A 25,365-nucleotide genomic window follows, 5' to 3' on the forward strand; every position below is an offset into this window, starting at 1 on the left:
CAAGTGAAAAAGTTTTGCTATAGTGAGTAACATTTCATGCATGATAATTACCATTGTGCCTGTGGCAAAGGTTTCTCAAGGGGCTGGTGTTCAGCAGTGGTAGCTGGCTTCCACAAAATTACTTTTACCCACTGTTTTTTAAAGAACCTGATGCTTGACTTGCATAGGGAAAATAACATTGGTCTCTACATAAAAGTACTTGCAGTGCTAAATACTCAGCATAAATGTGCTGGCTGTCAGCATGCATGCTTTGCTGCATTTTTTGGAAATGTTGCACAGTTGTGGTCTAAACCAAATCAGGACTGTGCAGCTGGCTCAACAACAAACATGATGTTTAAGGAGCTTGCATATATTGATGGTTGAACAAGTGCAGTGTACTTTTGGTTTTAGATTAAGAGGACTTGGGAGGCTTAGTGTTGTTTTCTTAAGTGGATTTGTCAAAACAACACATCTAAATTACGTGCTAGTTCTTCAGTGTAGTTCTGAGTTGTTTCCTGAGTAGATTCCTTTCTTAGGGAAAGGGAAAGGAAACTCCTTATGGTGTTTCTTACAGGAATTGAATGTGAATGTCTTGGTTTTGAAAAGATGTGGGCATGTCTGTATACACACATGTAGAATTGCTGTACGTATTGATACTGAAGTGGTTACAGTATTCTGTATGATTTAGCTGTTCTGCATACACTTCTAACTTAAATTCCCTTCTCATTGTTAAATATAATCTCTCCTCCTTTGCACAGGTTAGACATAACTGTATACCACAAATCCATGAAAGTCTGGAATAATTTTTCACTCTGTATTCATGAGACACATTAAACTGTTAAAAATTGGCACATAGGTGACACTTCCATTTGTGGTTTATGAATGTTAAAGAGAGGGTGGGATTATATGGCCTTTGGGAGTCACCCTAAGAAGTTATGTGGGGTTGTCCTGTTGGCTGATTGAATCATCTGTTAGTGGCAGTGGAAACAGATGGGCAAGAGAGGGAGTAGCCATGGATGACTTTACCCTCAGGGTCTGCTGATGACAGGAAGCTGGACTGTCAGTTTAACTTGACCAACTGTGCATGTACTGCCAGTGCCTGACAACCAGCCTTAAAGCTCTGGAGTTGTTCTGGCTGTGTCATGTATGCATGCGAGTGGATGTGTTTTCCTTCACATAGCATTTCATTTTGGTGCCTTTATGTGGCCGAAGTGCAAGCTGGTTTTGCAATGCTGAGGTATCCTGAGGGACTGAGGAGGGAGAGTGGGAAAGCAAACACTTCCCATCAGAAGCATTGTTTGAGTGCTGAAATTTACTGTGCAAAATCTTAGTAAGGGAAGTGAATGTTGTGATACCTGAACTACAAACACCTGGACATGGAAAGTTAGGGTAATTTTTATTTGCATGGCACTTCATGAAGACAGCCAGCCGTTTAATTGAAGCACAGTACAAGAGTGTTTAATGAATGTCACAAGGGCTCCAAGGGTGTTCAGTATTGCCTCAGAGACCTAAGACCTGAGTAGAAATCTGGGAATAAAAATGTGACAGTCAGTTATAGTGTTCAGATGGGAGATCACTGAATTTTTGCCATGTTCTGAGTGGAAACATGCTCAAGACCACCAGTGACCCTTCTGCAGCAGGTACTGTGTAACTCACCAAGGGGTGAGTTCTTAACCTGTCTGTGACTTGTGGAGCAGCTAGCTGTGTTCTTTGTAGCTCCCTGTGGCTGCAAGAGTACTCTGTGAAAGTTGGCAATATCAATATCAATATCATTTGTGAGATGACTTGGGAAGATCAGGGATTTGTGTTTCCTGTACAGTTAAAATACACTGATGGAGGACCACAAGTTCTGCCTCTTGCTTGTGTCTGGTCACATGATAGTTCCAGTTTTATGGATACCAAAATAGTTAGTATAGGAAACAAGTAGAAAAAAGCATGTAGTTTTGCAGATTTTAAGCAAGTATTGTACATATTTAATCCACTGCTATGGTTAAATATTGCTCAGTAAACGAATGCATTTGTGGAGTACCACTGTTGAGTAGGATTAAAATCTATTTTGCTGATAAATTTGATTTCATTGCTTCTGGAACTAGTGTTTGCTACGGCAGAACGAATATAAGTGATTTCTCTTTTGCTGCCCAGTAGCCATAATTCTTCCTTTCTAAAGATTGACCTTGTCCTTAACTGACCAAGAAGAGATTTTTGTTGTTTTTTTTCTAGTGCCTGTATTTTCAGCCAGACTTTAGAAATGGGCAGGGAACTGCAGGAGGGCTTTCCAGGGCTGTATCTGCATGCACATTCCATTGCTGTAAGAAGGCAGGTTTGATAGCCCCTCACTACCCTTTTTTCTTGGAATTAACAGGAACAGCATGTACCTCTGCAGATCTTCAGGATACACACTTTGGCAGTGGATATTTGTAACAGATGCACACAGCTTTAGAGTTGAAGGCTTGAACATTTCTGTGTGAGTGCAGTCAGTGGAAGGGCTGAGCTGTTGAATTCCCATTTTGCAAATTAACTTGAGAACTGGGTCAGTGTGCTGCTGTAGGCCCACTCTTCTGCTCTGAACAGGATGGCTGGTTTTAAATATGTGCCAGATGGAATGGCCTGCCAGCCCCTGATGCCAGCCAGGTCTTGTGATGAAGAGAGGAGCAAGCCATGTGTGTCAGGATATGTGACAGGGCATCACCAGGCTGCCGTCTCTGTTTCTCTCCTTTGGTGCTGCTGGTGAGCTATGATGGCTCACAACAGGATGGCAGGAACCAGATAAGCACAAGCATAACACATTGTGTGAATTGCACAGCACCTGCAGGCCTGGTTCAGGAGCCCTTGGGGTGGATAACTTGTGTTTTAAGGAGTGCCTAGCAATTCCAGCAGGATCCATCGTGAAGGAGTGTTTAGTAGAACAACCACCAAATAAGCTGCTCTGTATGTGCATGCTCAGTGGGGTTCCGCAGGGGAGGCCAGCTGGCATGGAGCTCCCCTCCCTTCAGGCATGCCACCCGCCTCCTCCATAAGCAAACCCGGGGCTGGCCAGCCTTCCACTGTGCTCCTCCTCCTTTGGTTATGTGATCCTGCGCGTCTTATGGAAGGAATGGACGTGATAAAAGGAGGGGTGCACAATTTCATCTTATGTTTTTTACCAAATTATACCTTGGAAGAGCCCTGACAAGGACCATTTTCCCTGGTTGCCCAACTGTTGGTGCAGTCACTTAACTAACAGCAGTATGAATCTGTGTTCTCTTCACCATGACTTTAGCAGTACCGCACACGTGTTTGGATGTTTCCCATGCCAGCTGTCTTTTTGGTGGGGTGTACATCTAGAAAGCACTTTGATTTCTTAATTTTATGCCCAGCTCACCTGTTTCATAGTTGCTTTATCGTGATTTGATTCATGCTGTTAGTGACGCACTAATAGACACTTGAGTATTCAATTCTTCCAATTGATGCTGTGTTGTCCCTAGTTTCAAAGAGAAAATTGTTGTCTCGTGGTTTTAGATGTTTGTCTTGTACAACTCTCAGGACTTCCTCTATACGCATTTTGTGACTGACTTGGTTTCGTCTTATAGCAGCTTTAATAATTTATTTCTTCACAAATCTGAAAAATCTAGCCTCTAAAGCCTGAATAACGGAAAGTCAAAAATACAACAGGTGTCACCATGTTTTGTCAAGTCAACTCTGTTATGGCAATGTTTGGAGTACTAGGAAGGGCATAGACATTTCCTTGTAGGTAAAAGAAATCCTCTGTAATTTGAGTATGTATATTTAGAAGGTTACTTGTGGCAATGCTATTCAGTTTTGGGAAGTAATTACCAAAATTGGGCAATGTTGCTTTTTTGTGGAATGGAATATGCATCAGATGGTAACAACCTGTGAGTCATGACTGGGTTTTAGGGTTTGTTTTTTTTTTTTCTTCAGTCCTGCATGCACTTGTCTAAATGGTTAATTTTGAGCATGACTGGTCTCATCCAATTTAGTGAGAGCACTCACATGACTGAAGATGAAAAAGTATACAAGTGCTTACAGGGTTTAACCATAGCTTTTTACCAGGTGGTACATTGGATTTATTCTTAGAACTGCTTTTCACTGGTAAATGTCAATGTAGGTGGTGGAAACTGTGATATATATCCCCTTGTGTGAGAGGGGGAAACTGATGATCCTTCTGAAACGTGGGGGTCTGAAGACTTACCCATTTCACATAGTGCTTTTGCATGCACATGCAGAGGGAGACTGTGTGTAATAATACTGTAGATCTCTGCAGACTCCTGACTGAAACAGAATTGTAACCATTAAAATACATTAAAGACCAAATAAATAATGTTTTTTATGTCAGAAATCTTGCATTTGGAAAATGCTTTTGTATATGTTGCATATGTTTTGAAACATTGAATTGTTTGGGGTTGCTTTTAAGCACTTAAGAGCAATGGGGTTTTTAGGCACTAGCAAGAACTTCGACATGTACATGTGCAGCTTCAGTAGTAATAATACTCCTGTTTCAGTGTGCTGCAGTTCTTAATGCGGTATTTTTATTTCAGGCTACATATTTTGCCTCTTGAAGATTAAATGACTGACAAGATTAAGAACTTGACTGCTTCTTAAATGTTTCAGTGTCAAGTAGCCTGCCTTATTGAGTGTAGAGATTTTATGCTCTACTTGGTCAAGTAACTACTTGTAACAGCTTCCAAATTGAAGAGATTAAAAGAAGGTTTTCAAACAATTTCTAAACTTAACTCCAGAAACAGGACCACTTAAAAGAAGGCCAGGAATGCAAGAGTGTTGCAGCTTTAGTTACTGAATAACTGGACAAATTTGCATTTTATCTTTTACACAAGCAGCCTATTATTTTATGGTCATTGCTGCTCAATCTGCATAATACTGGATCACCTGGTGAAACAAAGTCTGGCACAGAGACACAGCTACCACACTGCTGAGTTATACGGCCCTTAATGCGTTTAGTTCAGCTTCATGCTGACTGCAGAGGAAGGACAGTGACAAAGCCAGTGTTTGGGGAAATTTCTGCAGGGTTGCAGTTGAAATCAGACTCAGTTCTTTGGTCTGATTCGCAGAGCAGCATTGCTGGCTGGTGGGCAGCTGAACCAGGGGTGGCAACTGACTGAAAGAAAGCGCTCTGGGGAATGGTAATGCCTTCAAATCTTATCTGGCATAGGACTTGTCAGAGCAAAATAGCTTTCCCAAATAAAACCTGAAGCATCTCAGCTTGTGGCGTTGTTCTTTGTGGAGGCTCAGTAATCTGCATCATGTGGTTATAGTGTTTTAACCAGGAATGAGGCGAGCTAAGGCTGGGCTGTCTCCTGAAATGCCCTGGGACTGGAGGAACTGTCTTTCCTCACTCCGGTTTTTGGGTCATCTTGGACGTGGTTGGTAAATCACAGCTGAAATAGGTGTAGGAATGCACCACACCTCTGTGGAAACCCTGGTATTTGGAATGTGGTTTCTGAGGAAACTCAGCTGGTTTGGGACAGCTATGGAAGGTTAAGCTCATTGTGGCAATCGGCTGGGAGGCAAAACACACCCATTGTTTCTGGCCACAAGCAACACAAGGGTTTCCATGGCCGTGTGCTCCAAGGGCATGGCAAGTTCCTTCTTGCTGAAGGCAGCATGTTGGGCTGGTGTAGGCAGCTGTGTGCTGCTGTGCTTGCTGACTCTGTCCTGGGCAAAGGGAGTGTGTCCAAAGGCTGCTCTGCTTCCTGTTCCTTGCTCTGGATCCTTCACCTCAGTCGTCATGAAATGATGGCCTAACGCCCCATCCCCCCGTGTATTTTGACTCCCACTGCTGCTGTTAGTTTTTCCATGTCAGAGGCTGCATTTTAATTCACTGTTACTACTGAATGAAGCCTTTTCTGTATTTATGTTAAAGATTAATTTATTTAGCGCTGTACTTACATAGTGTGGTAATTTCCAAGGTATTTGAAAGTAAACCCCGCTGGAACCACTGTTACAGCTGGTTTTTTTTCAGTATGTGAAGCATTTTAGGTGTTTCAAGATGATAAATACTCATTAAAAAAACCCAAAACTTTTATTATCCACTAGAGGTATTCTGATAAATCATGGCAAAAACTGAGTTAAGAGAATGACATCAGTAGTTTAATGCTATCTAACCTTGAAAAGGTAGCAGAATATGCACAAAATAAGGATGGGGGAAAAAGTGTTTATGTATCTTACATACCACAAATCCCAAGATCAGTACTTCTGTCTCATACATCCAGATGTGCCTGTCTAGTTCCCCAGGGCAGAGCAAGGAAAAACAGTTCTAGAATATGAAAGCTTTATCATGGTAGTCTATTGTGAATTTAGCAGGCAGAAAGATTGATGGTGTCATACTTTGTACAGCTTAATACCTCATTGTCGACAGTGCATATCTTATTTATAAATTAAATTGCTGTTCCATCCTGCTCAAGCCTGTACAGTTGGGCTGAAGTACAAGGAAAACTGGAGCAAACTGTGATGGTGAAATCCTGATTTGCTCAAGTTAATGACTGAAGGCTTTAAGGGCACAAAGACGCAATAATTTATTTGCATTTATTTGTTTTCACAGACTGAAGCAGAGCATTTTGCAGGTCATTCTTGTTTGTTTTATGTAAAATTTAACTTAAAATGTTGTCAGATAGGAAAAGAGCTACTCTGCTGTGCTGCAACAAGGTAATACTATACTACTTCCAGCATGGCCTCTTTTAAAAGAGGCACTGGTGACTGTAGTGCAGAACTGCTGTTTGCTCCCTTTTCGAACACAGGGCGACTGGCAGATGGGAGGTCAAACCAACTGGTTACATGGGACGAGAAAGCAAAGAGCAATGCTACACACTTGCCATGCTTGAGAGCAAGGTAAAAGGCAATTGCATAGATCTCTGTGAGAATGTTGGCAGGTGAGAATAGGCATTTAAGGTAGAATATGCTAAAATTCTAGTGATTTGGACAGATAACTATATCACAGAACATTGTCAGTAGCTTGTCTGTCAAAATACTGGTTCAATTTGCCATTTTAAGGCATCTGAATACTAATAGGTTGCTTTTATTATTTTGTCTTTTAGAGCCCCTCCCTCCCGTTAGAAATCCCTAAGTTAAGCACATGGTTATCTTTAAGTTAAACACATGGTTATATTTTTCTTTTTTTTTGTTTTCAAGTTCTAGGTCAGGTTTTTTATGGATACTTTTTGGGAGTCACTTCCTTTTATGATAAGACACTAGAAGCTGAAAATGCAAAACCAGAAACTCCTGCTGTTTTTTTGTTGTTTTTTTTTTTTTGTGGGGAAAAAATGCTGCAGTTCCATTTGCTGCTCCAGAAAAATAGGCTGACTTTGTTGTTAGAATTTGTCAGCACTTTTCTTGGAAAGGTGAGAACGGAGTACAAGGCATTCAGAGAGTGCAAGGAGACCAAAAACAAAAAGCAAAGCCACAAACACAGTTTTGACGTTTTAGCTCATTGCATGGAGTTTTAGTGAGTTACAAATGTTCAGAAACTCCCAAGTGCTATTGGAAAACAACCTGTTAATTTCAGGTGTCTCATTTGGAGTGAGTCATTTTAAAGGTGCCTAAAATCCAAAACCTGCTGAGTAATCTCCCTTTGAAAACAAAGGGAAAGAGCAATGAACGTGTCTCAAAGTCCCTGCACAAAACCAGACACCCAGAATCTCTCCTGACTTCTGAAGATCACAGCTATAGCAATTAAATGTCTGAGGCTTTCTTTTAAATGTGCAAATAGGATTGCCTCACCACAATAGACGTATTTTTATTTCTTTTTATTCAGAGTAGCTTCGAGTCTCCCGGTTCCCCATGGTTGAATCCTTTGCTGGTAGCGCTCTCTTGTGGCTATTCTTTTCATTAAATGACTTAAAAGGGATTTCAAAAATATGTGAAATCTGTAATTCAGAGATTTCTGCCTTAGAACACTCACAGTGTGTTTTGGATAAGCATTCCTGAATTAAATGTGGTAGCATGTATTTTAATGATGCAGGAACATCAGTCTAGGGAAAAGCATCCCAAATGTGCTTCCCAGGAGATCTCAAAGGGAGCACGCATATGTTTTTAACTGTTTTTCATCTTTGTATTTTTGGCAAAGAGCCTTATGCCTGAGGAAGGACAGGTGAGAGGCTTGGAGGCGAGTGAAGTCCATGTTGGCAGCCAGAATCAGGTGGAGAAGAGACTGGGATGGGCACCTTTGGCTTGATTGCAGATGCTGCTTTTCCTGTGGCGCTGCTCTCAGTGATGGGTGGGTTACTCCCCACAGCTTTGGTTATTAAAACCTTTCCCAGTGAAACTAATGTGAGTATTCCCGGTACAAGCTTTTCACCAAGTTGCTCTTTTCTGATTCCAAGGATGGGAGAGAAGGGGGCCAGGGAAGAGTAACTCTTGACCCGTTCTGGTTTTGAGCTGTGAAGCTCTTAGGTGGTGTTTTATTTTAAAGTAAGGAGGTAGAACCTTCTGGAAGCTCAGATTATGGAATGCAGGGATTTCCTTTGAACAAGGAACATACAGCTTCCTCTTAAGAAAAGAGCTGTTCTTAATGAAAAGTTTTTTGGTAGTTCATAGACTTTATACCATCGTGATTACAAATCCAGCGGCATAGCTTTGTAAGCATGTCTGCATTAATGCCAAGTGTGTGAAGCTGGCTGTAGCTTCCTTTTCCTTCTGTGCTGCAGTCCAGCAGCAACTAGAGTAATGATCCTAGGTTATTTACTTGTACTCCCTCAGAGAGAGGCAGGTTTACACTTGAGATAAGGCCTTGGCTGAGAGGGGTCTTTGCCCTCAAAATACTTGACTGAAAAGTCTCTGTTCTTTGACAGGACAGAATCTTTATGTGTGGCATTTATTTGGTCACCCACCTTCTCTGATCTTTGGATCCTACATGTGAAATAGGTGTGGTAATAATCCCAGTCCTTAAAGGGATATTTTCAATATTTTAACTAGTCTTTTATAAATGCTTTCATAGCAATTATGTGGCAGCTGTTCCCCAGCAAATGTAATGCCATGCCCAAGAGTCCGTGTAGTGAAGGTAAGATGAGCTTGCTTTGTCTGCTGTTCTGGCTGCAGTCTAGGAGGACAGCTCATCAGTATCTAATTGCAGATTAAGACAGAAGAAGAAAAGGTTTTTAAAGCCCAATTATAAATCCTATTAGTCAACCATATTTTGAGGTTCAAGTTTTCTGTGAAAATTAAGAAGACCACTGCCTTATAACTTGTTTTTCCACTGTACTGATGTAATTCTAGTAATTTTTCAGACAGTGGATTCAGTAGTATTCTATGCAGTTTATTCTTCTGTTCTTTGGAGTGAAGATGGACTTGCTGCTGAAAGTTCAGCAAGAGAGTTCTCTTTTCCACTTGATTTTACTTTTCTGTTTTGCCATGTAACTCACCAAGTATAGGATACTGTTTGTCAGCTGGACCGTGCATGTTCATTCACACAATAACTGCATGGCTTTTAGACTTCAGAAACAGTGTTAGGAAAGTGACCAATCAAATGAAAATCTGTCCTCTGGTCTCAGTGTGCATGTGCACATGCAGGCATGTGTGTCAGTGTGGATGAGAAAGGGATCATACTAGCTTACCTTTCTTCAGGCTACTTCCAAAAATCTCTCATTGTATCAGCTTGAACATCTGTGAGAAATAATACTCTCACTTTTATATCAAGCGCAGTCATTTTTTGATAAATACTGCAATCTGGCTGGGAAAGTTTTAGCCATACGGCACCTAACTTCCAGCAAGTTCACACAGTGGAGCTACTGGATTTGTGTAATTGTGTAATTCTGCCATATGCTGCCTTAACTAGATTTCTTACTAAAATCCAAATATGCCTGCGTAAGTCTACTTCTTGCCCTTTTGCCAACCTCCTCCCCCCTCCTGAAATTTGAGGATTTCTGTAAATCCATGGTACTTCCAGAATTTCTTTTGCAACTGTAAGCATATATTCCTTTAATCTGTGGAAAGCCATTGGTATTTCATACGCAGGATGTGAGTTAAGCAGTTGATGACGATGCTGTGGTGCAGCCAGCACAGAACAGAAAAATAGTCAGTCATTGTGCGTTTAGTGTAATGGGTCAGTGAATGTAAGGAAAACCTGATCTCAGCACATAGGCCAGTACATAAGTTTCTCCTGCTCATTCTCCGCGGCTGGTCCTTAAGGATACATCAGAATTAATCTTTTTGATTTTCCCCAAATAATCTCTGTGCAGACTCTTACTGTATCCTTTAAGTCTTCAGCTATGGGTGATGGTCAGCAACTATAGTAAGCTTATAAATGCAGATCTGGCCAGCAGCAGGGGATTAATGGTGTGACAGTGGAATAAAGTTTATTCTTTTCAAAAGATTATTAAAATAAATACTCCTTTGAAAGAAGTCCCCAGAATCTGTAATATTAGTTTCCCTGGGGGGGTGGAAGGACGTACCTGCCACTTTTCTCCACAGGCGATTATTTCCACTGCTTTTCTGTGTACTGAGGTTATTTATTTCTAGGGCTATCCCAGGCTGCCACTCTTAGCAGGGGGAAAATGCTGCCTCCCCAGAAAAGTGGGTGGTTGGTTTTAATGTATAGGAGAAACGTCTGTAACTCAAAAACTACTGACAGACCGTCCTATTTTTAAGAGGCCCAGAGTGTTATGTCATGTCATAGAATTCTGGAATGGTTAGGGTTGGAAGGAGCCTTAAAAAACATCTAGTTCTAACCCCCTACCATGGGCAGGGGACACCTCCCACTAGACCATGTTGCTCAAAGCCCCTTCCAACCTAGCCTTGAACAGTGCCAGGGATGGGGCAGCCAACCTGTGCCAGCACCTCACGACCCTTTTCTTTTAGCTTTGTACCTTGTCACCTGTAAGATGGCAAATCTGTTCATTAACTTCCTCACAAGACAGTGCCCAAGACAGGTCTATTCACCCACATTTGCTTAGAAGATTGCAAGAGGAAAGGATGGAACAGCTGAAAAAAGTTTCAGTAGCATAGGCTTGGTGCATTTTCCACTTGCCATGTCAAACACCACTTCAAATGAAAAGTAAGAATCCCTCCTCCAACTCCAGGAGCAGTGCTCTGGTGTCATCTTTGGGGCTTTGCTGAGTTCCGCAGGCAGCATTTACCACAGCAGATCAGTGGAGTCGCCCATATGACTAATCAAAACTGCTGTGGCCTCTTAGCAGGGAGCACTAACAAGGCTCCTTTGTGAGTCTAATTATATCCCCTAAGCTGGCACAGCAGCACGGATTAGCACAGGAGGAGGACAGTCGGTCGTAGAGAGCCACAGAGTCCCATGCCCTGCTCCACCACCATCGCCTGCTGCCCATGCGGGTGCCGTCTGCACCCCACGCGTGCTGCCGTGGACCACTGCTGAGGCCCCATCGCGTGACCCTTGGCCTGTTCCCACTCCCTGATGTGGAGGCTTACCCACCAGCCAGGAGACATGCCTGGTCCCTGAGCAAGGGGTCTGGGAAGGAGGCACTGCCGGGGTAGGTACCAAGGGCTGTGCCTGCGGGGAGAGGCTCCTGCCAGGCTGTCCAGGAGGCAGGGCAGCTGGTCAGCTCCAGCAGCTCCTCACCTCTGTGGCCCATCATTGGGATAAGGAAGTGCTTGGGCTGCCTTTCTCTTGACTTTTTTGGTCTTACTAACTTTCCCGTGGGAGGGAGGAGGCTGGGGAAGCTATGCAGGGTTGTCTCAAATACGTCTGATTAAAATTTCATAATAGGATTGCTGAAGTGAAGCCGGGAGCTGTGGAAGAGGGGAGGTAACTCAAGAACAGTGTTTTGTGGTTTGCTTGACAATTTGCCTCCTGTTTGTCACACAGAACTGGATTCACAGAGCCACAGAATCACAGAATTCAGTGTGCTTTGTGTTGCTATGCAGACTTGGATACAGTGTGCTTTGTGTTGCTAACCAAAACCACTCCTCTCCCAGGAAGGCCAGGCACTGGGGTGGTTTGCAGTTGCTACTTTCTTAAGAAGTATGCAGCTAATTTTCTTGGGCTGGTCTCTCCATCCCAGTAAATATCATTAGGACAAATGGAGTAGCAGTGTCAGTCTGTTGGTGTCAAGGCCTGAGTGTTTTTTCAGGCTTGAGGTTTCATTGGTGTGAAAAGAAAACTCAGTGGAAAAAGTTTTCCAGGCTGTGAGTAGTTTGCCAACATTCACAGAGGTTACACAAGGATGCACGGGGATTTTTAAGGAACAGTGCAAGAGGAAACTAGTATGCTGATAAACATGTGAGACCAAAATTGTTTGTTCCTCCCTGTAAATCTAAAGAAGGGATCGTGGGACTTCTCCTTGGGAAGGAGTGGAACATGCAGTAGTGACTAAATCTGGAAAACAAAACAAAATAAAACTTCTAAATACACTTGTTTTACACAGTTTTGGAAAAGAGAAGGGGGGGGATAGTGTTAAATGATAAATTGGCAGAGTAGGATCTTTTTTCTCAATGCCAGGCAGTCGCTTCTTCCTGCTCTTCAAGAACAGATGCTGTGAAGGTGGGGTGCCAGAGCAGTGTGGGCTCAGGATGTGTGTCTGTCTGCTTAGTGGTGACCAGACAGAACAGCCAGCTCCATTAGAGAAATCCTTAATCTAGTGAGACTAATGGAGCTGCCCTCCAGCACGAGCTGCTCGGATAGGAAGTGCCTGTTGTATTTGTGAGACAGGATCCCAGAAGAGTTATGGTCAACTTCTGAGGGTTACTGTTGGTTTATAATAAAGCATAATAATACATAGCAGAGTGTTGGCACATAAAACGCATCACACATTTCTGCTGACCTCACTGAACTTTGAGTAAAGCTATAAGATACATACTTTCATTAATCACTTGGAGCTGATATGTAGTATTTGATGTCCTTCTTTCGCAGATTTCTTCAGTGATCTTTTTTTTAGATGTGAAAGACATCTTTTCTATCCTTTGAGGCTATTTAAACTTCCCAAGGGAGTTCTATACCACCCTAACACCAGTGTTACAACTTGCATGTAAATATAATATTGTTATTTGTTGTGAGACTGTCCATAGATACCGTGCATCAGGATCTATACCTCAGTTTATGTGGGAAGAGTGCACAGACAAGTGGAGTTACTAAACTAAGTCACTTCAGAGGGATTCTGATAACCCCTGCAGCTTCTTACACGCAAACTTTAGGAGCTGGAGTTAACTATTTATGCGTATTGCTACAGCTTTTTTGTATTTTGTCATCCATTGTAACTGCTCTGCCCTTGGAAAATCATGGACGTAGTTTCCAATTTGATTTCTTTGTATCCAAGCACATGTTTCAACTTGTGGGTTTTTATTTTTGCCAGATTGACTTGCTTGTAAAACTTATTCTTGGTGATAATTAGGGTGCCTGAAGATTGAGATCTGAAGGAGTGCTGTGAGGTGGACTGGAAGAGAAATAATCTATTGAAGATTTGTGTTGTTATTGCTGTGAAGGGATTCTGTTTTCAATCTTGCTTAGAAAATATCTTTTATTTTACCGTGAAGTGACTGAACCCAGCTTTCAAGTCTAATGGCGTTAAATAGGGTGCATATCTTGGCATGTTCGCTTTCTGCAAAATAAGCCTCACAGCCTGCGAGAACATTATCCGTTAAGCAAAATCAGTTCTGTCCTGGGAATGCCAGAAAGCGGAGTTGTCTGGTCACTTTTAAACTTCCAGCTCTAAGTAGCTTTATGTGTTTTAAGGCTGTCACGTATCTGCTCAGAATAAGGCCTGCATGTGTTCCCAGAGTATACAAATGTGGGGAAGCATTGTTGCAATTACAAGGCTAAGTAGAGGGGTTGGGTTTTGGTTTTTTTGTGGGTTTTTCACCTGGACCAGTGGCTTGGGCTGGCAGCTCTGGGGGCTGCTGCCTTGGGGCCAATGGCACAGGGGACAGCCACTTGTCCATGTCTACTACTGTTTCTGTGGGGGAGGGTATGAGGTGGCTGCTGTGGGTGAATCTTTGACAGAGGTGTTGCCAGTTTGATACCGTTGCATTCATTGCATTTCTTTTTTGTGAACTGTCAGTCGTGGCTGGTGTCTGCGTTTCTGAAGGGTCTCGTGTTACGGAGAGGAGTGAAGAAATTAAGCCCTCTGTTTTCAGGATCACACAGGAGTGTGTGATGGAGGGAGGAAGGTTTGGACAGGGGTGGAGACGCAGACAGGTCTGTGTATCCTGTAGGTACAGTATTATGTGCAGAGAACAAAGGGACCCATATTTTCCAGGCATAGCTGCTAATCCCTTTGCAATAAGAAGAGGTGTATCACTGTCTCTGGATGGCCCAGATACCTGTGACAGAGATGATGCAGGAGAAGAAAGTTCATTCTCATCCATTCTTGCTTCTGTGGCCATCAGCTGGATCTTAGTCTTGCTTAACCACTGTCCTTATCAGCAGCTTTTGGTTTTGGAGAACTGAAGTTGGGATCGCGCCCTGTTTCTGACAGAACAAAATGTCAGGAGGACATACAAAGCAGGCTGCATACAGCCAGCCTCAGAAGGGGAGCCAGCTGCTTTCACTTGGGTCACTACAACCCCCATCTCTCTAGGGATGGATGGAAATGCCCTGCTTTTTCCAGGGTAAGGTGCAGATCTGCAGCCCTGCAGGCTGGTAGGAGCTCTTGTTAACAGTGGTACAGCACTCACAGCGTTTCACCTGGCCATGCAGATAGCGTCTACTTCAGTGAAGAGTCTCTACACAAAATGTTGGAGAGACTGGGCCCAAATTACCACAGACATAGGAGGGGAGGAGCTCATGCTCCAAGAAGATGCAGGAAAATATCTGCCCTTTCCAGTGAAGAAATTGTATGTGGATGCGTGTTACAAATTGTACTGCTTCTTGTTACAACGCTGTTACAGCTGCAGTCATCAGTTGGAGATTAAGAAGGGGATATAACTTGGAGTTGAACAATTAGCTTCTCCACCTGAAACTTGAGCAGTCCCTGGGAGGTGAGGAGAGAGAAGTTGCCTCAGAAGATGATTGTGCAACTATAACCACCTTATGCCTTGGGCCTCTAACATGTCAAGGCAGCTGAAATTTCATGCCCAAATTGTGAGTTCTGTAATGTGCCAAAACCCTAATGTCCGTTTTAATCTGAAATGAGTTGTTACGACAATAAAAATCCTTTTTAAAAATAGTGCCATATATCGCAGTGTGATTTACAGTTGCACAGCTATCTCCAAATGTCACATTCAGTGGAAGCACTATAAATACTTGTATGTGTAGTTCAGAAGGGGCTGCTCCAGAAGAGGAGGTTTTGCTCCAGAAGAGGAGGTTTTGTTCCGCACCCTCCTCCCCGCCCCCCTAATACTTTACCTTTTTTTATGGAGCAGTTTTTTCTTTCAAATCTCTGCTGTCTTTCTGAGACTGAGATGCCTCAAGGGAAAGTTTCTGCATAAAAACCTTATTCAGTTCTTTGTTAACGTGGAAGATATTGTAATTTTTTTCTACAGTATTGCACTCATCTTTTGTCTCAGTTATGGCTAAGCTAGAATAAACGGGTCCTAGATGCTGTGTGAGGTGGCCAGTATTTATTTGGAAGATTACTTTAGAATCCCAAGTGTTTTGAGAATAAGCTAAGAATAGGCTGAGAGGCAATATGTGAATACCTAACAAGTGCAAGCTCTTACACAGATGAGCAAAAAGACTTCATGTGGGCCTGCTGAGTTGATTCTACTTCTTACTCCAATGTTTTTTTCTGGCTAAAAGGGACTGTGTTGTTGGTAATGGAGAGCTGCATGGTTGTTTAAAAATTTATTTCATTAAATACCATTCCTGCAGTTCATTTGCTTTAGCTATTCATTTTGTGAACAATTTTGCCAATAATGTATTATTGACATAGCATTATCCTCTGCATTTCTATGCCACCACTATCAGCGTGGTTCCACAGAAGTGTAGAAATGGCTTTTGGATAAGGAAGTCTAAATTAGGCCACAAGTTTGTCATTCTGAATGAATTCCCTTCCTGATCCTATTGGTTGGTGGTATTTTTCAGTGGTGGTATCTTTCATTGTTTCTCTTAGGTCTTGATGAACCCAAGTCACTTCTGAAGGCAGTTTATCTAAACCATCAAATAATTCTTACCAGCCACTGATAGAGCTCTTAACTCTCATATAATTAACTAGCCCAATATGCTGGATTTGGTACGTATTCGATTTTTTCCTACATGTTCTAACTTTATCATTAAGTGACAGCAGCATCATCTTCTGTCATTGCAACTTCCCTTCTGAAAACACAGTAGATACAAAAAAGCCTGTCTGACTCCCAACATAAAGACACACATGGGAAAAGACTGTGTATGAAATGGCCTGCAAAAAGTGAGAGCTTGCCTTGTTCTTGAGAGGGGAACGTGGGAATAGCCAACCCCAAACAGATATAGGAATGGGGCTGGGGAGAGAGAAGGGTGTAAAGACAGTAGCCATGTGGGCGCTCCAGGGGAAATCATGCTGGTGGCTCTGTCCAGGGAGATGGTTGAGCTGGTGAATTGCTGCTGGTGCAGAAGGTGAGGATACGAAAATTGGTTGCAAGGAGTTGAGTGGACTGCTGTTAGACCAGGTTTGTTCATTGCTTCAGGGCTTTTCAGTTGTTAACAGCTTTCCTTAATTAAGACGCAATTTTTTTCAACTATGAAGTGTTTTCAGTACATTTTAACCAGAAAGGATAATAGTTTACTTTTTGATAAGTAAGAGGGATTCTGAAGTTGTTTGGGAGCCCAATTTTCATTTAGTTTTTTTCTGCTCATCAAAATAATTTCAATTTTGAAGAGTGCTCTCAGGGTGGCTGTGGATTTGTCTTTGGGTGACAAGGCTGCTGATTATTTTTTCTTGTATGAAAATTTTGTTCTTTATTTTTGATTTCTATATATGAGTGGTGCTGGAGACTACCAGATTTTCTCACTAACTGATCATCGTCTGCAGTTTATGTGTCTGTGCACGTTATGTGCACAGTCTTGGATGTCTGGGGTTTTTGCCTGTGGCTGTTAAAGGACAAGGGGATGTAGGCAGTGAGGCTCAGCTGTCTGAGGTCAGAGAAGAAGCTTTTTTTCATATACTGAGCTGATTAATTTTCATCATTGGTTCATCCCATTCCAGTGAAGTATGTCAAAGGGGATTTCCGGAAAGAATAGCTGCTAATAAGGAACAGTGTCTGGCAAGCAGATGAGGTTCGTTCTGCTGGTAATAGAGAAGCAGAGTCTTGGAACAAAAACTCTGGTACGGCTTGAGTGTTGCCAGTAGTAATAAGGACTTGTATATGTCATCCATCCTGTGTTTATTTTGGAAAATGGTGCACAGTTTGCAAGCTAACAATAATGTTGTTGTTGATGATTTCTGATATTGAGCTTCACCTTTAAATTCCCTTTCCTAGGCTATTGAGCTGGCATACTAGGGGTTTTTTAGCTCATCTAAGCAGCATTTGACAATTATGATGTGAAAGCATTTCCATTTATTCTTCAGCAGATACCTCATATATAAGAACCTTCAACAAATCTTCATCCCAATTGAAGTTCCATTCAGGCATTTTTTGTATTCGGGGAGTGAGTGTGAAATAGAGGAGATGGTGTGTGTTGTTTTTAAAAAGCTCATTATAGATCCAAAAGGCATGTAAAGGCAGATGTAAAAGGCATTTCCTTAAAATACTTTGTGATTATAGTTACCAGTACTTTTTCAGATTTGTTACTCACCATGAACAGGCATTTTACACATTTTAAGCCCAATCTCTAAAGTAAGGGTGTGATGTCTACACAGTTAAAATTTCAAGTCCTGATATTTCTGCCTCAGCTATGAAGGCCCCCTCTTTCCTGGCTTTTGAGAGAGGGGTTTTATGCAGCCACCGTGTAGCTCACCCAGACAAAGCCTGAATTTACCACCCTCTCCTGATGTGTAAGGATCTCCTGGATAGGTGGTGTGAATGCTGGCATACTGTGTTCTTTAGGAAAAGCATTTGAATGGCTGCTGCCTAGCCCCAGGACAGCAGGAAGCTGAGGCTTCCAAGGCTGCATCTGGGTGAAAGGCAGTAGGACAACCTTAAAAAAGGGGAGCAAAGGCGTTCAGGCTGTCATGCTCCAGAAAGAAGCAGGGAGGCAATTCAAAAGTGGACTGTGAGTCAGGTTTTAGCAAGGCTTTGGTATATTGGGAAGACAAGAACCAGTGGTTGAAGTGCAAAACCATCAACCTGGACAGAGGAGTGTCCTGGGTTCAGCAGTAGCAGTCATTTTTCCCCTTCTTGGTAGCTGGTGCAGTGCAGTGTTTTGACTTTCAGCTTGGGAACAGAGCTGATAGTGATGTTTTGGTTTGGCCAAGGACTTTGTGAGCCTCATGCTCTGCCAGGGAGGAGGGGAAGCCAGGGGGAAGCAGAGACAGGACACCTGACCCAAACTGACCAAAGAGGTATTCCATACCACAGCACGTCATGCCCAGGATGTAACTGGGAGTTAGCCGGAAGGGCTGGGAGACTGCAGGGTTGAAGGAGGTGTCAGAGCTTGGTCGGGCTGGGGGGGCGAGTTATCGGTTGGCTGGTGGTGAGATGATGTATTCTCTTCCCTTGTTATTTCCTTTATCATTATTATCATTGGTGGTAGCAGTAGTGATTTGTGTTATACCTTAGTTACTAAACTGCTCTTATCTCAACCCGTGGGAGTTGCATTCTTTTGATTCTCCTCTCCGTCCCTCCGAGAGCAGGGGGAGGGCAAGAAAAGGGGGGGAAGTGAGCGAACGAATTACCTGACTGGGTTTAAACCACGAAAACGTGGGGCACGAAGGGTTGAGATAACGACAGATTTGACCGGATTAATAGTCACTCGTCACAATGCTGATTTATTGGCTCTCAGAGTTGTTCTTGTTGATCTCACAGCTTCAGAATGTTGTAACTTACGTAGAGCCGGTATTTGCTGTGATAGTGTTTATCAAGTATGGGGCCTGGGCTAAGGTTCTTGTCTCACTGTGCTTTATGGCAATATACGTGGCCGTGGACTTGTACCTGGCCGTCGGTGCTCTTCACCGTCCTGGCCCTCACCCTACTCTCCATCGTGAGGCTGCGGGGAGCCGAGGGGGAGCGGCCCCGGGAGCCGGCGGCAGCCGAACCGGCCCGGGAGAGCGGCCCCGGCGACCAAGCGGCGGCGGGAGCGGGGCCGGAGGCCGCGAGGGGACGGCTGCCGGTGGAGGAGGTTCGAGGAGCAGATGGAGGCGGCTGCCGAGCAGCGGGAGAAGGCGGCGGAGGAGCCGAGCCCCGCGGAGGAGCCGAGCCCCGCGGAGGAGCCGAGCCCCGCGGCCGAGCCCAGCCCCGCGACGGCCGAGAGCATTTCCCGGAAGCCGCTCGCCGAGCCCCAGGAGGATGCAGGAGACCACGCAGCATTTCCCAGCAAGGCAGAGGAGGAAGAGCTGGACTCAGGAAAAGAGAAGCTGGCGGTGGGAGACGGCAAGCACAGCAGCTACACCAGCCCCAGTGACAAGCACAGCAGCATCAACTGAGAGTTCTGAAGGTTTTGAATGGCCTTTGGGTGTCCTTGGAACCTGCCTGCTGATTGTGATGGGGATCAGCATGTTGGCACACACACAGACTCTGTGCTACCCACGACCATTTTGTCTGATCTCAAAAGTTAAGCAGAGTGAGGTTTGGGTCTTGTCTGGGGTTAGACGAGGATATAGGGGGACCAAGAGGTTTTCTCCAAGGCTGGACAGTGATGATAGGGTGTGTGGGACAGTATTTTAGTCCAAGTGCTTTGGAAGCATCGGAGATATATGGAGTCCCCAGCAACAAGCTGCAGAAACTGCTGGAGGGGACAGTGAATTATTTTGAGCCTGGTGGGCCCAATATATGATGAGGGGTGGACTTAGCAATGGACACTATTATAGGTTATTCACGAGTGTGAACACTGCACACAGTCTCTCCTGCTCTGGAAGACTGTTACAAGAGATGGAGCCTACATCATGGACCAGATGGACTCAGCAGCTTTATAGGGACTGGTTGCACTAAGATAAGAGTGCACTGGGATAAGAGTGATGGTATATTGAAAATGTGGGATCTGAGCATGACTGATAAAGTATGGTAGCTGGTGCAAGTGTTTTGACTTTCAGCTTGGGAACAGAGCATGATGTTTAGGTTTGGCCAAGGACTTTGTGAGCCTCATGACCCAAACTGACCAAAGAGGTATTCCATGTCATGCCCAGGATGTAACTGGGAGTTAGCCGGAAGGGCTGGGAGACTGCAGGGTTGAAGGAGGTTAGCTTGGTCGGGCTGGGGGGCGAGTTATCGGTTGGCTGGTGGTGAGATGATGTATTCTCTTCCCTTGTTATTTCCTTTATCATTATTATCATTGGTGGTAGCAGTAGTGATTTGTGTTATACCTTAGTTACTAAACTGTTCTTATCTCAACCCGTGGGAGTTGCATTCTTTTGATTCTCCTCTCCTCCCTTGAGCGAACGAATTACCTGACTGGGTTTAAACCACGACAAGGAGTTGTGGGCATATTTTGAATTCTGAAAAGCCTTGAAAGTGATTTTGCATATATGTGTGTCTGTTATATATATGTACTTATCATATGTATATATATGTATGTGTATGTATATAACTTTTTGAATAATTGGCTATTCAGAAATGAAGGTTTACTTCAAAATATATTGTGAGTTTTTAATTTGAGGGGGATCCTTTAATATGGAATTGTTGCATGAAAAATATTGGGGACTTTATGTGGTTTTCTACTTTCTCATATTCTTTCACACATACACACCACTTGCCTTCTCCATTTTCAAAGAAAATAAAGTAGGAGAATAACTGTGTTCAGGAAACTGTTCAACCTCAAGTTTTGGATGCTTTGTCCTCCTTTTAATGTCACTTTTACCCATTGTTTGGTTTCCTTTACATCCAAAGATACTGACATGTATGTCTGGAAACAGGACAACACTGAAGATGGCAAGGGGAAAGGGGAGGATTGGATTTGACTTAACCTAAAGCTTTTTTTAGTGGAATTGATAACAACCATTCAGCCCTGATTAGAAGAAATCATGGATGTATTGAATTATTGAGCATGACACAAGAAGCTGTTCACATTCCTTATATAGTTTTATTTTAGATACTTCATTCTTATATTATCTTGGCAGATAGATGTGCAAGTGGTGACTAGCATAAACATAAAGTAATTTGAATTCTATGAATAGAGTTGCCTGAGAGAGAGAACACCTAATGTCTTTGTGGAAGGCAGTGACTCCTGCAGTACTAAGTGCTCTTTCCAAAAAATATTTGATTTGTTCAGATAGCAATTTTATCTTTTTTTTTTTAGAAAAAGATGATCCTGTTCTAATCATGAGCTCCCAGGTTTGGCAGTTGGGTGAGGTCTTCACAATCTGCAGGAAAAAAGACATTAAACTATTTTTTTTGAATAAAATATAGTGACATTGTTAATTTCTTACTACTTGAGGCCCCTGTGGCCCTGAGGCCACTGCAGCTTCATGGTGGTTTTTATCCTCTTTTCTACTCCACCAAGGATTCAGAAGACTAGAAAAATCAAAAAAATGTGTTCCATAAATTGAATGAGTGATTTAGTAGTTTATTTACAGTGGCTTTTGCATATCCATTTAATTACATTTTATGCTGGTCTTCTCATGTATTTTAATCCATTGAGCACAGGTTGGTGAACTGAAGAAAAATTAAAAAAAATGTCTTGGAAGGAGTTTTTTTCCCCAGCACTTACAGGTTTACAGAAAATTGATTAATGAAGTGTTGGTATGTCTGGCCTAGTGTTATTTTAAAGGAGGTAAGGTGAGAAGGCTGGGAACTATGAATCCATGCAGGACTTAAAAGGGGACAAGAAAGGGCACCTGTGCTGTCCCTACAAATTCTTGGCATTTTCTCTGCGTGGGCTAAAAACAGTGAGTGGCTCACTGAGGAGATCCTAAGGACTGAAGTGCTCATAGTTAACTTGCATGGCTGATGTGGGGCAACACTGTTTGTAACCAGCATCTTAATGATGTATGAGAGGAAATTTTCTGCAGCATGATTTGGTTTATTTGGTTTTGAAACAATCTGAGGGCACCTTGTGAGACATGCCATTTGGTACGTGCATTGTCCAAGCATGCTTCTTGCTTGAGAATGCTGATGAACTGTGCATTTGACCTCTAAGCACGTCTAAGTTTCCATTTTTATCTCTGTGCTGCAGCCTTTCTGCATTTCCCTATGATTGCATCCTTGGCGTGCAGGCAGGGCAGTCTTGCAGCCATTTACCTACCACTGGAATCAGGACACATTCCTGGTTATGTAAGGCTTAAAATGACTTCAGGTAGTTTGGACCTCCTGCTGCAACTGTGAAGATGTCAACTTGGGCCATTTTAAAAACAAAGCGCTGGAGAGAGGCTTTGCTGCTGAAAAGTGTGGAGTTGCATCTTGGTGCATGGGGAAGGAAGAGGATTTCATTTGGAAAGCTGTAGTTCAGCTTAACTGCATTGTCTGGTTCCCACATTCTGGGGCTTGCAAGGAAGCTGTATCCTGAAACGCATGGACTATGCTGTGAAACAGTGGTCTGCAGCTTTGTGAACAAAAATGTTCTGTAGAAACTGAAGTGAGTGAAAACTGAGTGTAATTTTCAAAACAGTATTTAACATAAATCATCAGTACAAGAGTTTTAACTGAAAAATAGTGCTGGCATTGTGTTAACAGTTCAGTTCTCACAGAGACCACTGACCTGTCCTTCCCTTTAAATTGTAGAATCATAGGATCACAGAATCATAGAATCGTGTACGCAGGCTTGGGTTGGAAGGGACCTTAAAGGTCATCTAGTTCCAGCCCCCTGCCATGGGCAGGGACAAATTATAAAACTCGTGAATTCTTGTCTGCATTTTGGTTTTATTTCTTAGTGCAGCTGATAAATCTGAACAGCAGGAAGCATTGCACTTGCAAGCACTGGCACTGAATGCCCACTGGGGTTAGGTGTGCCATGGGAACCCCAATTATGGTTGCTGACTGCCGATTTGAAGCGGTGCCGTGCGTTCTGCAGTCCGAGCGGAAAATACGTACTACCCACGGGACGTTTCGGGGTCGCAGGACGGGGTGCCGCGGTAATGTCCTGAGGAAGTAAGTGTTCGTTGGCATGAGAGATGCTGACGGTAGGAGACAGTAAGCGGGCAGGAGCGCTGAGAGAGCTTTCCGAGGCGACAGAGCCCGCCTTGTGTGGGGGCGCGGTGCCATCTGTATGTGACAGGGGGCGCCGCAGTGCCGTTCCTGTGCGGTCCCGTGCGCCGGCTGTTAGCCGCCGGCAGCTGCGCGGCGCCGTGCACGGGCAGGGGAGGGGTTAAAACCTCCTTGTGGTGACACCCAGCGGTGGGGGCTTTCCTCATCCCCTCCTTTCCCCAGCCTAGCTTCGCCTTTTTGAACAGTTGATTAGGTTCAAGGTGAAAAGCAGGCATACGGGTCGGTGAATTTCAGGCACTCCAAGGGCCCGAAGTAACAGCAGATAGCCTTTGAACGGGGAGGTGGCTGAGCAGGCCTCGTTAAAATGCCCCATTAGTAGGACTCTTGTTCATTTTCACATTTCCAAAGACTTACCTGAAAAATCCTCATAGGAACTGTTCATTACCTTGTTCTTGAGATGGGCCAGAGTGTCCTTGTGTGGGTATGTCGCCCCTTGGTGTTCTTAAAACCACTCCTTTGAGCTAAAGGGGCCAGTGGCGAGACAAACGAGGTATGAAAAATCAGGTGTCCATTTCAGAAACAATGCACAAACCTCTGCCATGTGTAGCTGCTGCTGCTCACAGTGAAGGAAGTTCTGCAGCCTTACCCGTCTGTGGGAGACAGTAGTCAGGCTGTTCAGCAGAGGGCTGGAACCAAATGTCCGCAGACAAGTTAATCCTAGAAATGGCTTCCCACATGGACGCAGGTCTCTGAAACTGCCTGTCCTTTTCCTGTGAGAGTCCGGCTGCAAGAGGGTTACCACAAGGGTGCTCTTTGGTAGATAAGAATAAAGCAAATTTGGTTGGGGAGGGGGAATGCATGCTTCTGCTGTATCTGCTGGCCTTTTATCTGAACCTTTACTAAAGGAATTCAGAATGTGTCTGAAAACAGAGGAAATGGCTCATATTCGTTAATATTATTGTGTGCTGAGGTCAGTTGATTCAGAAAATTGAAAATAAAGATTTTATGAACTGCAGCTTTATCCAATTTTCTGTCTGCTTTTCATTTTTAAGGTACTTTTTGACTTTAGTTGTTTACAGATAAACGTGCTTGTCCAGTTTAATTGTTTTTTTTTCTCTTGGTCAAGCAAGTACATTTTTTTCTCTACTCCTTTCCTCCCCCCCCATCCGGTCAACCTCCTCAGTACTGCTGCGGCAGTCTAAACGAGTATGTCTGAACTCTGTAGCCTGTGTAATTCATAATGTCATTCTCAATGAGTTCCAAGCAGTAAATAGAAAAAGCCAGATTTATTCTGAAAAACTGGATTGGAAAGGCTGTTTTATTGCTAAAGAATTTGCACACACACATCATTGGGACCACTATCTAACGGATTGCTTATAGTCAGTAGAAAAGGGGAGGGGGGAGTCCCTTTCTGTCATATCTTCAAAGCTTGCCAGCATTTTCCTTACAGCAGCTTTTGTAAAAACACTGGTAGAAAGACACTCTCAGGGAAATGCTTTTATTAATGCATTCCATTTATGCAAGAGGTTTTCTGGGTTGTAGATTCAGATGATCTCATTCTGTCACTCAGAATTAATACAGAGCTATTACATTAGAATATAAATGCTCAGCTTCCAGCATCTTTAGTTGCCTGCAAAATATTCCTGTTTTGAGTCTTTTAATCTTTTCTCTCCAGTCCTTCTACACATTTGTGCTGAGTTTTTGAATCAATATTCATGCTGTACTCCACTTGTCAGAAAAAAAAAAATATTTCTTGAAGTGCAGGACACGGTAAATGTAATTAAATTTGGTAATTTAAATTCTGCTGGTGAGAATCCAGCAGAAAGCACTGTTGACTATGCACAGTAAATTAATCTTTAGTCATGTTGTCAATTTCGACAAAAGCAGGTATCTATCTGATTCCACCTTCTAGGTATCCTACCAGTGTGTTCAGGCTGTTCAGACTATTACATCTAAAAAAAAAAAAAAAAAAAAAGAACCAAAAAAAACCCAAAACCAAAAAGGCCTCAAAATATACGTGTGTTCACAAATACTAAAAAAAAAGAAACAAACGGAACTTAAAAGTTCTTGTCCACTTGCCTCACGTCATAACTCAGTCCGGTCTGTTCCTCCCCTTGCTTGGCTGTTCAGGAAGATGGAAGTGGTGGTGGATATTGTAGCACAGAGTATGCCATCTGAAAATGATGTTCACATAGCAAGGAACTATCTTATGAAGATATTGAGAAGTTCCATGAGGTACAGTACTGACTTAACTGCATCCCTTCTGTTCCTTCCTGCTGTTTGGATTCCTTCTACCATTTGCCAAGCCTATAGCAAACCGTCAGA

The 25,365-nt window shown here is 43.2% G+C and overlaps 1 protein-coding gene across 4 annotated transcripts in view; it reads left to right on the forward strand.

The window, feature by feature from the left end:
- The window catches only part of SHROOM2 (shroom family member 2), a 134,754-nt gene that overhangs the window by 54,795 nt on the left and 54,594 nt on the right, over positions 1 to 25,365 (forward strand). Inside the window, exon 3 of one of the 4 annotated variants that reach the window (XM_062603689.1) lies at positions 25,171 to 25,275. The exons of the other annotated variants lie outside the window; for them this stretch is intronic. Within the exon in view, the coding sequence (XP_062459673.1) occupies positions 25,171 to 25,275 (105 nt within the window). The remainder of the gene's footprint in view (positions 1 to 25,170; positions 25,276 to 25,365) is intronic. 4 annotated transcript variants of the gene reach the window in all.

The sequence above is a fragment of the Pezoporus occidentalis genome, unplaced genomic scaffold, assembly GCF_034315485.1.
Source record: "Pezoporus occidentalis ecotype Australia unplaced genomic scaffold, CSIRO_AGI_Poc_V1 ctg81, whole genome shotgun sequence".
NCBI classification, from domain to species: Eukaryota; Metazoa; Chordata; class Aves; order Psittaciformes; family Psittacidae; genus Pezoporus; species Pezoporus occidentalis.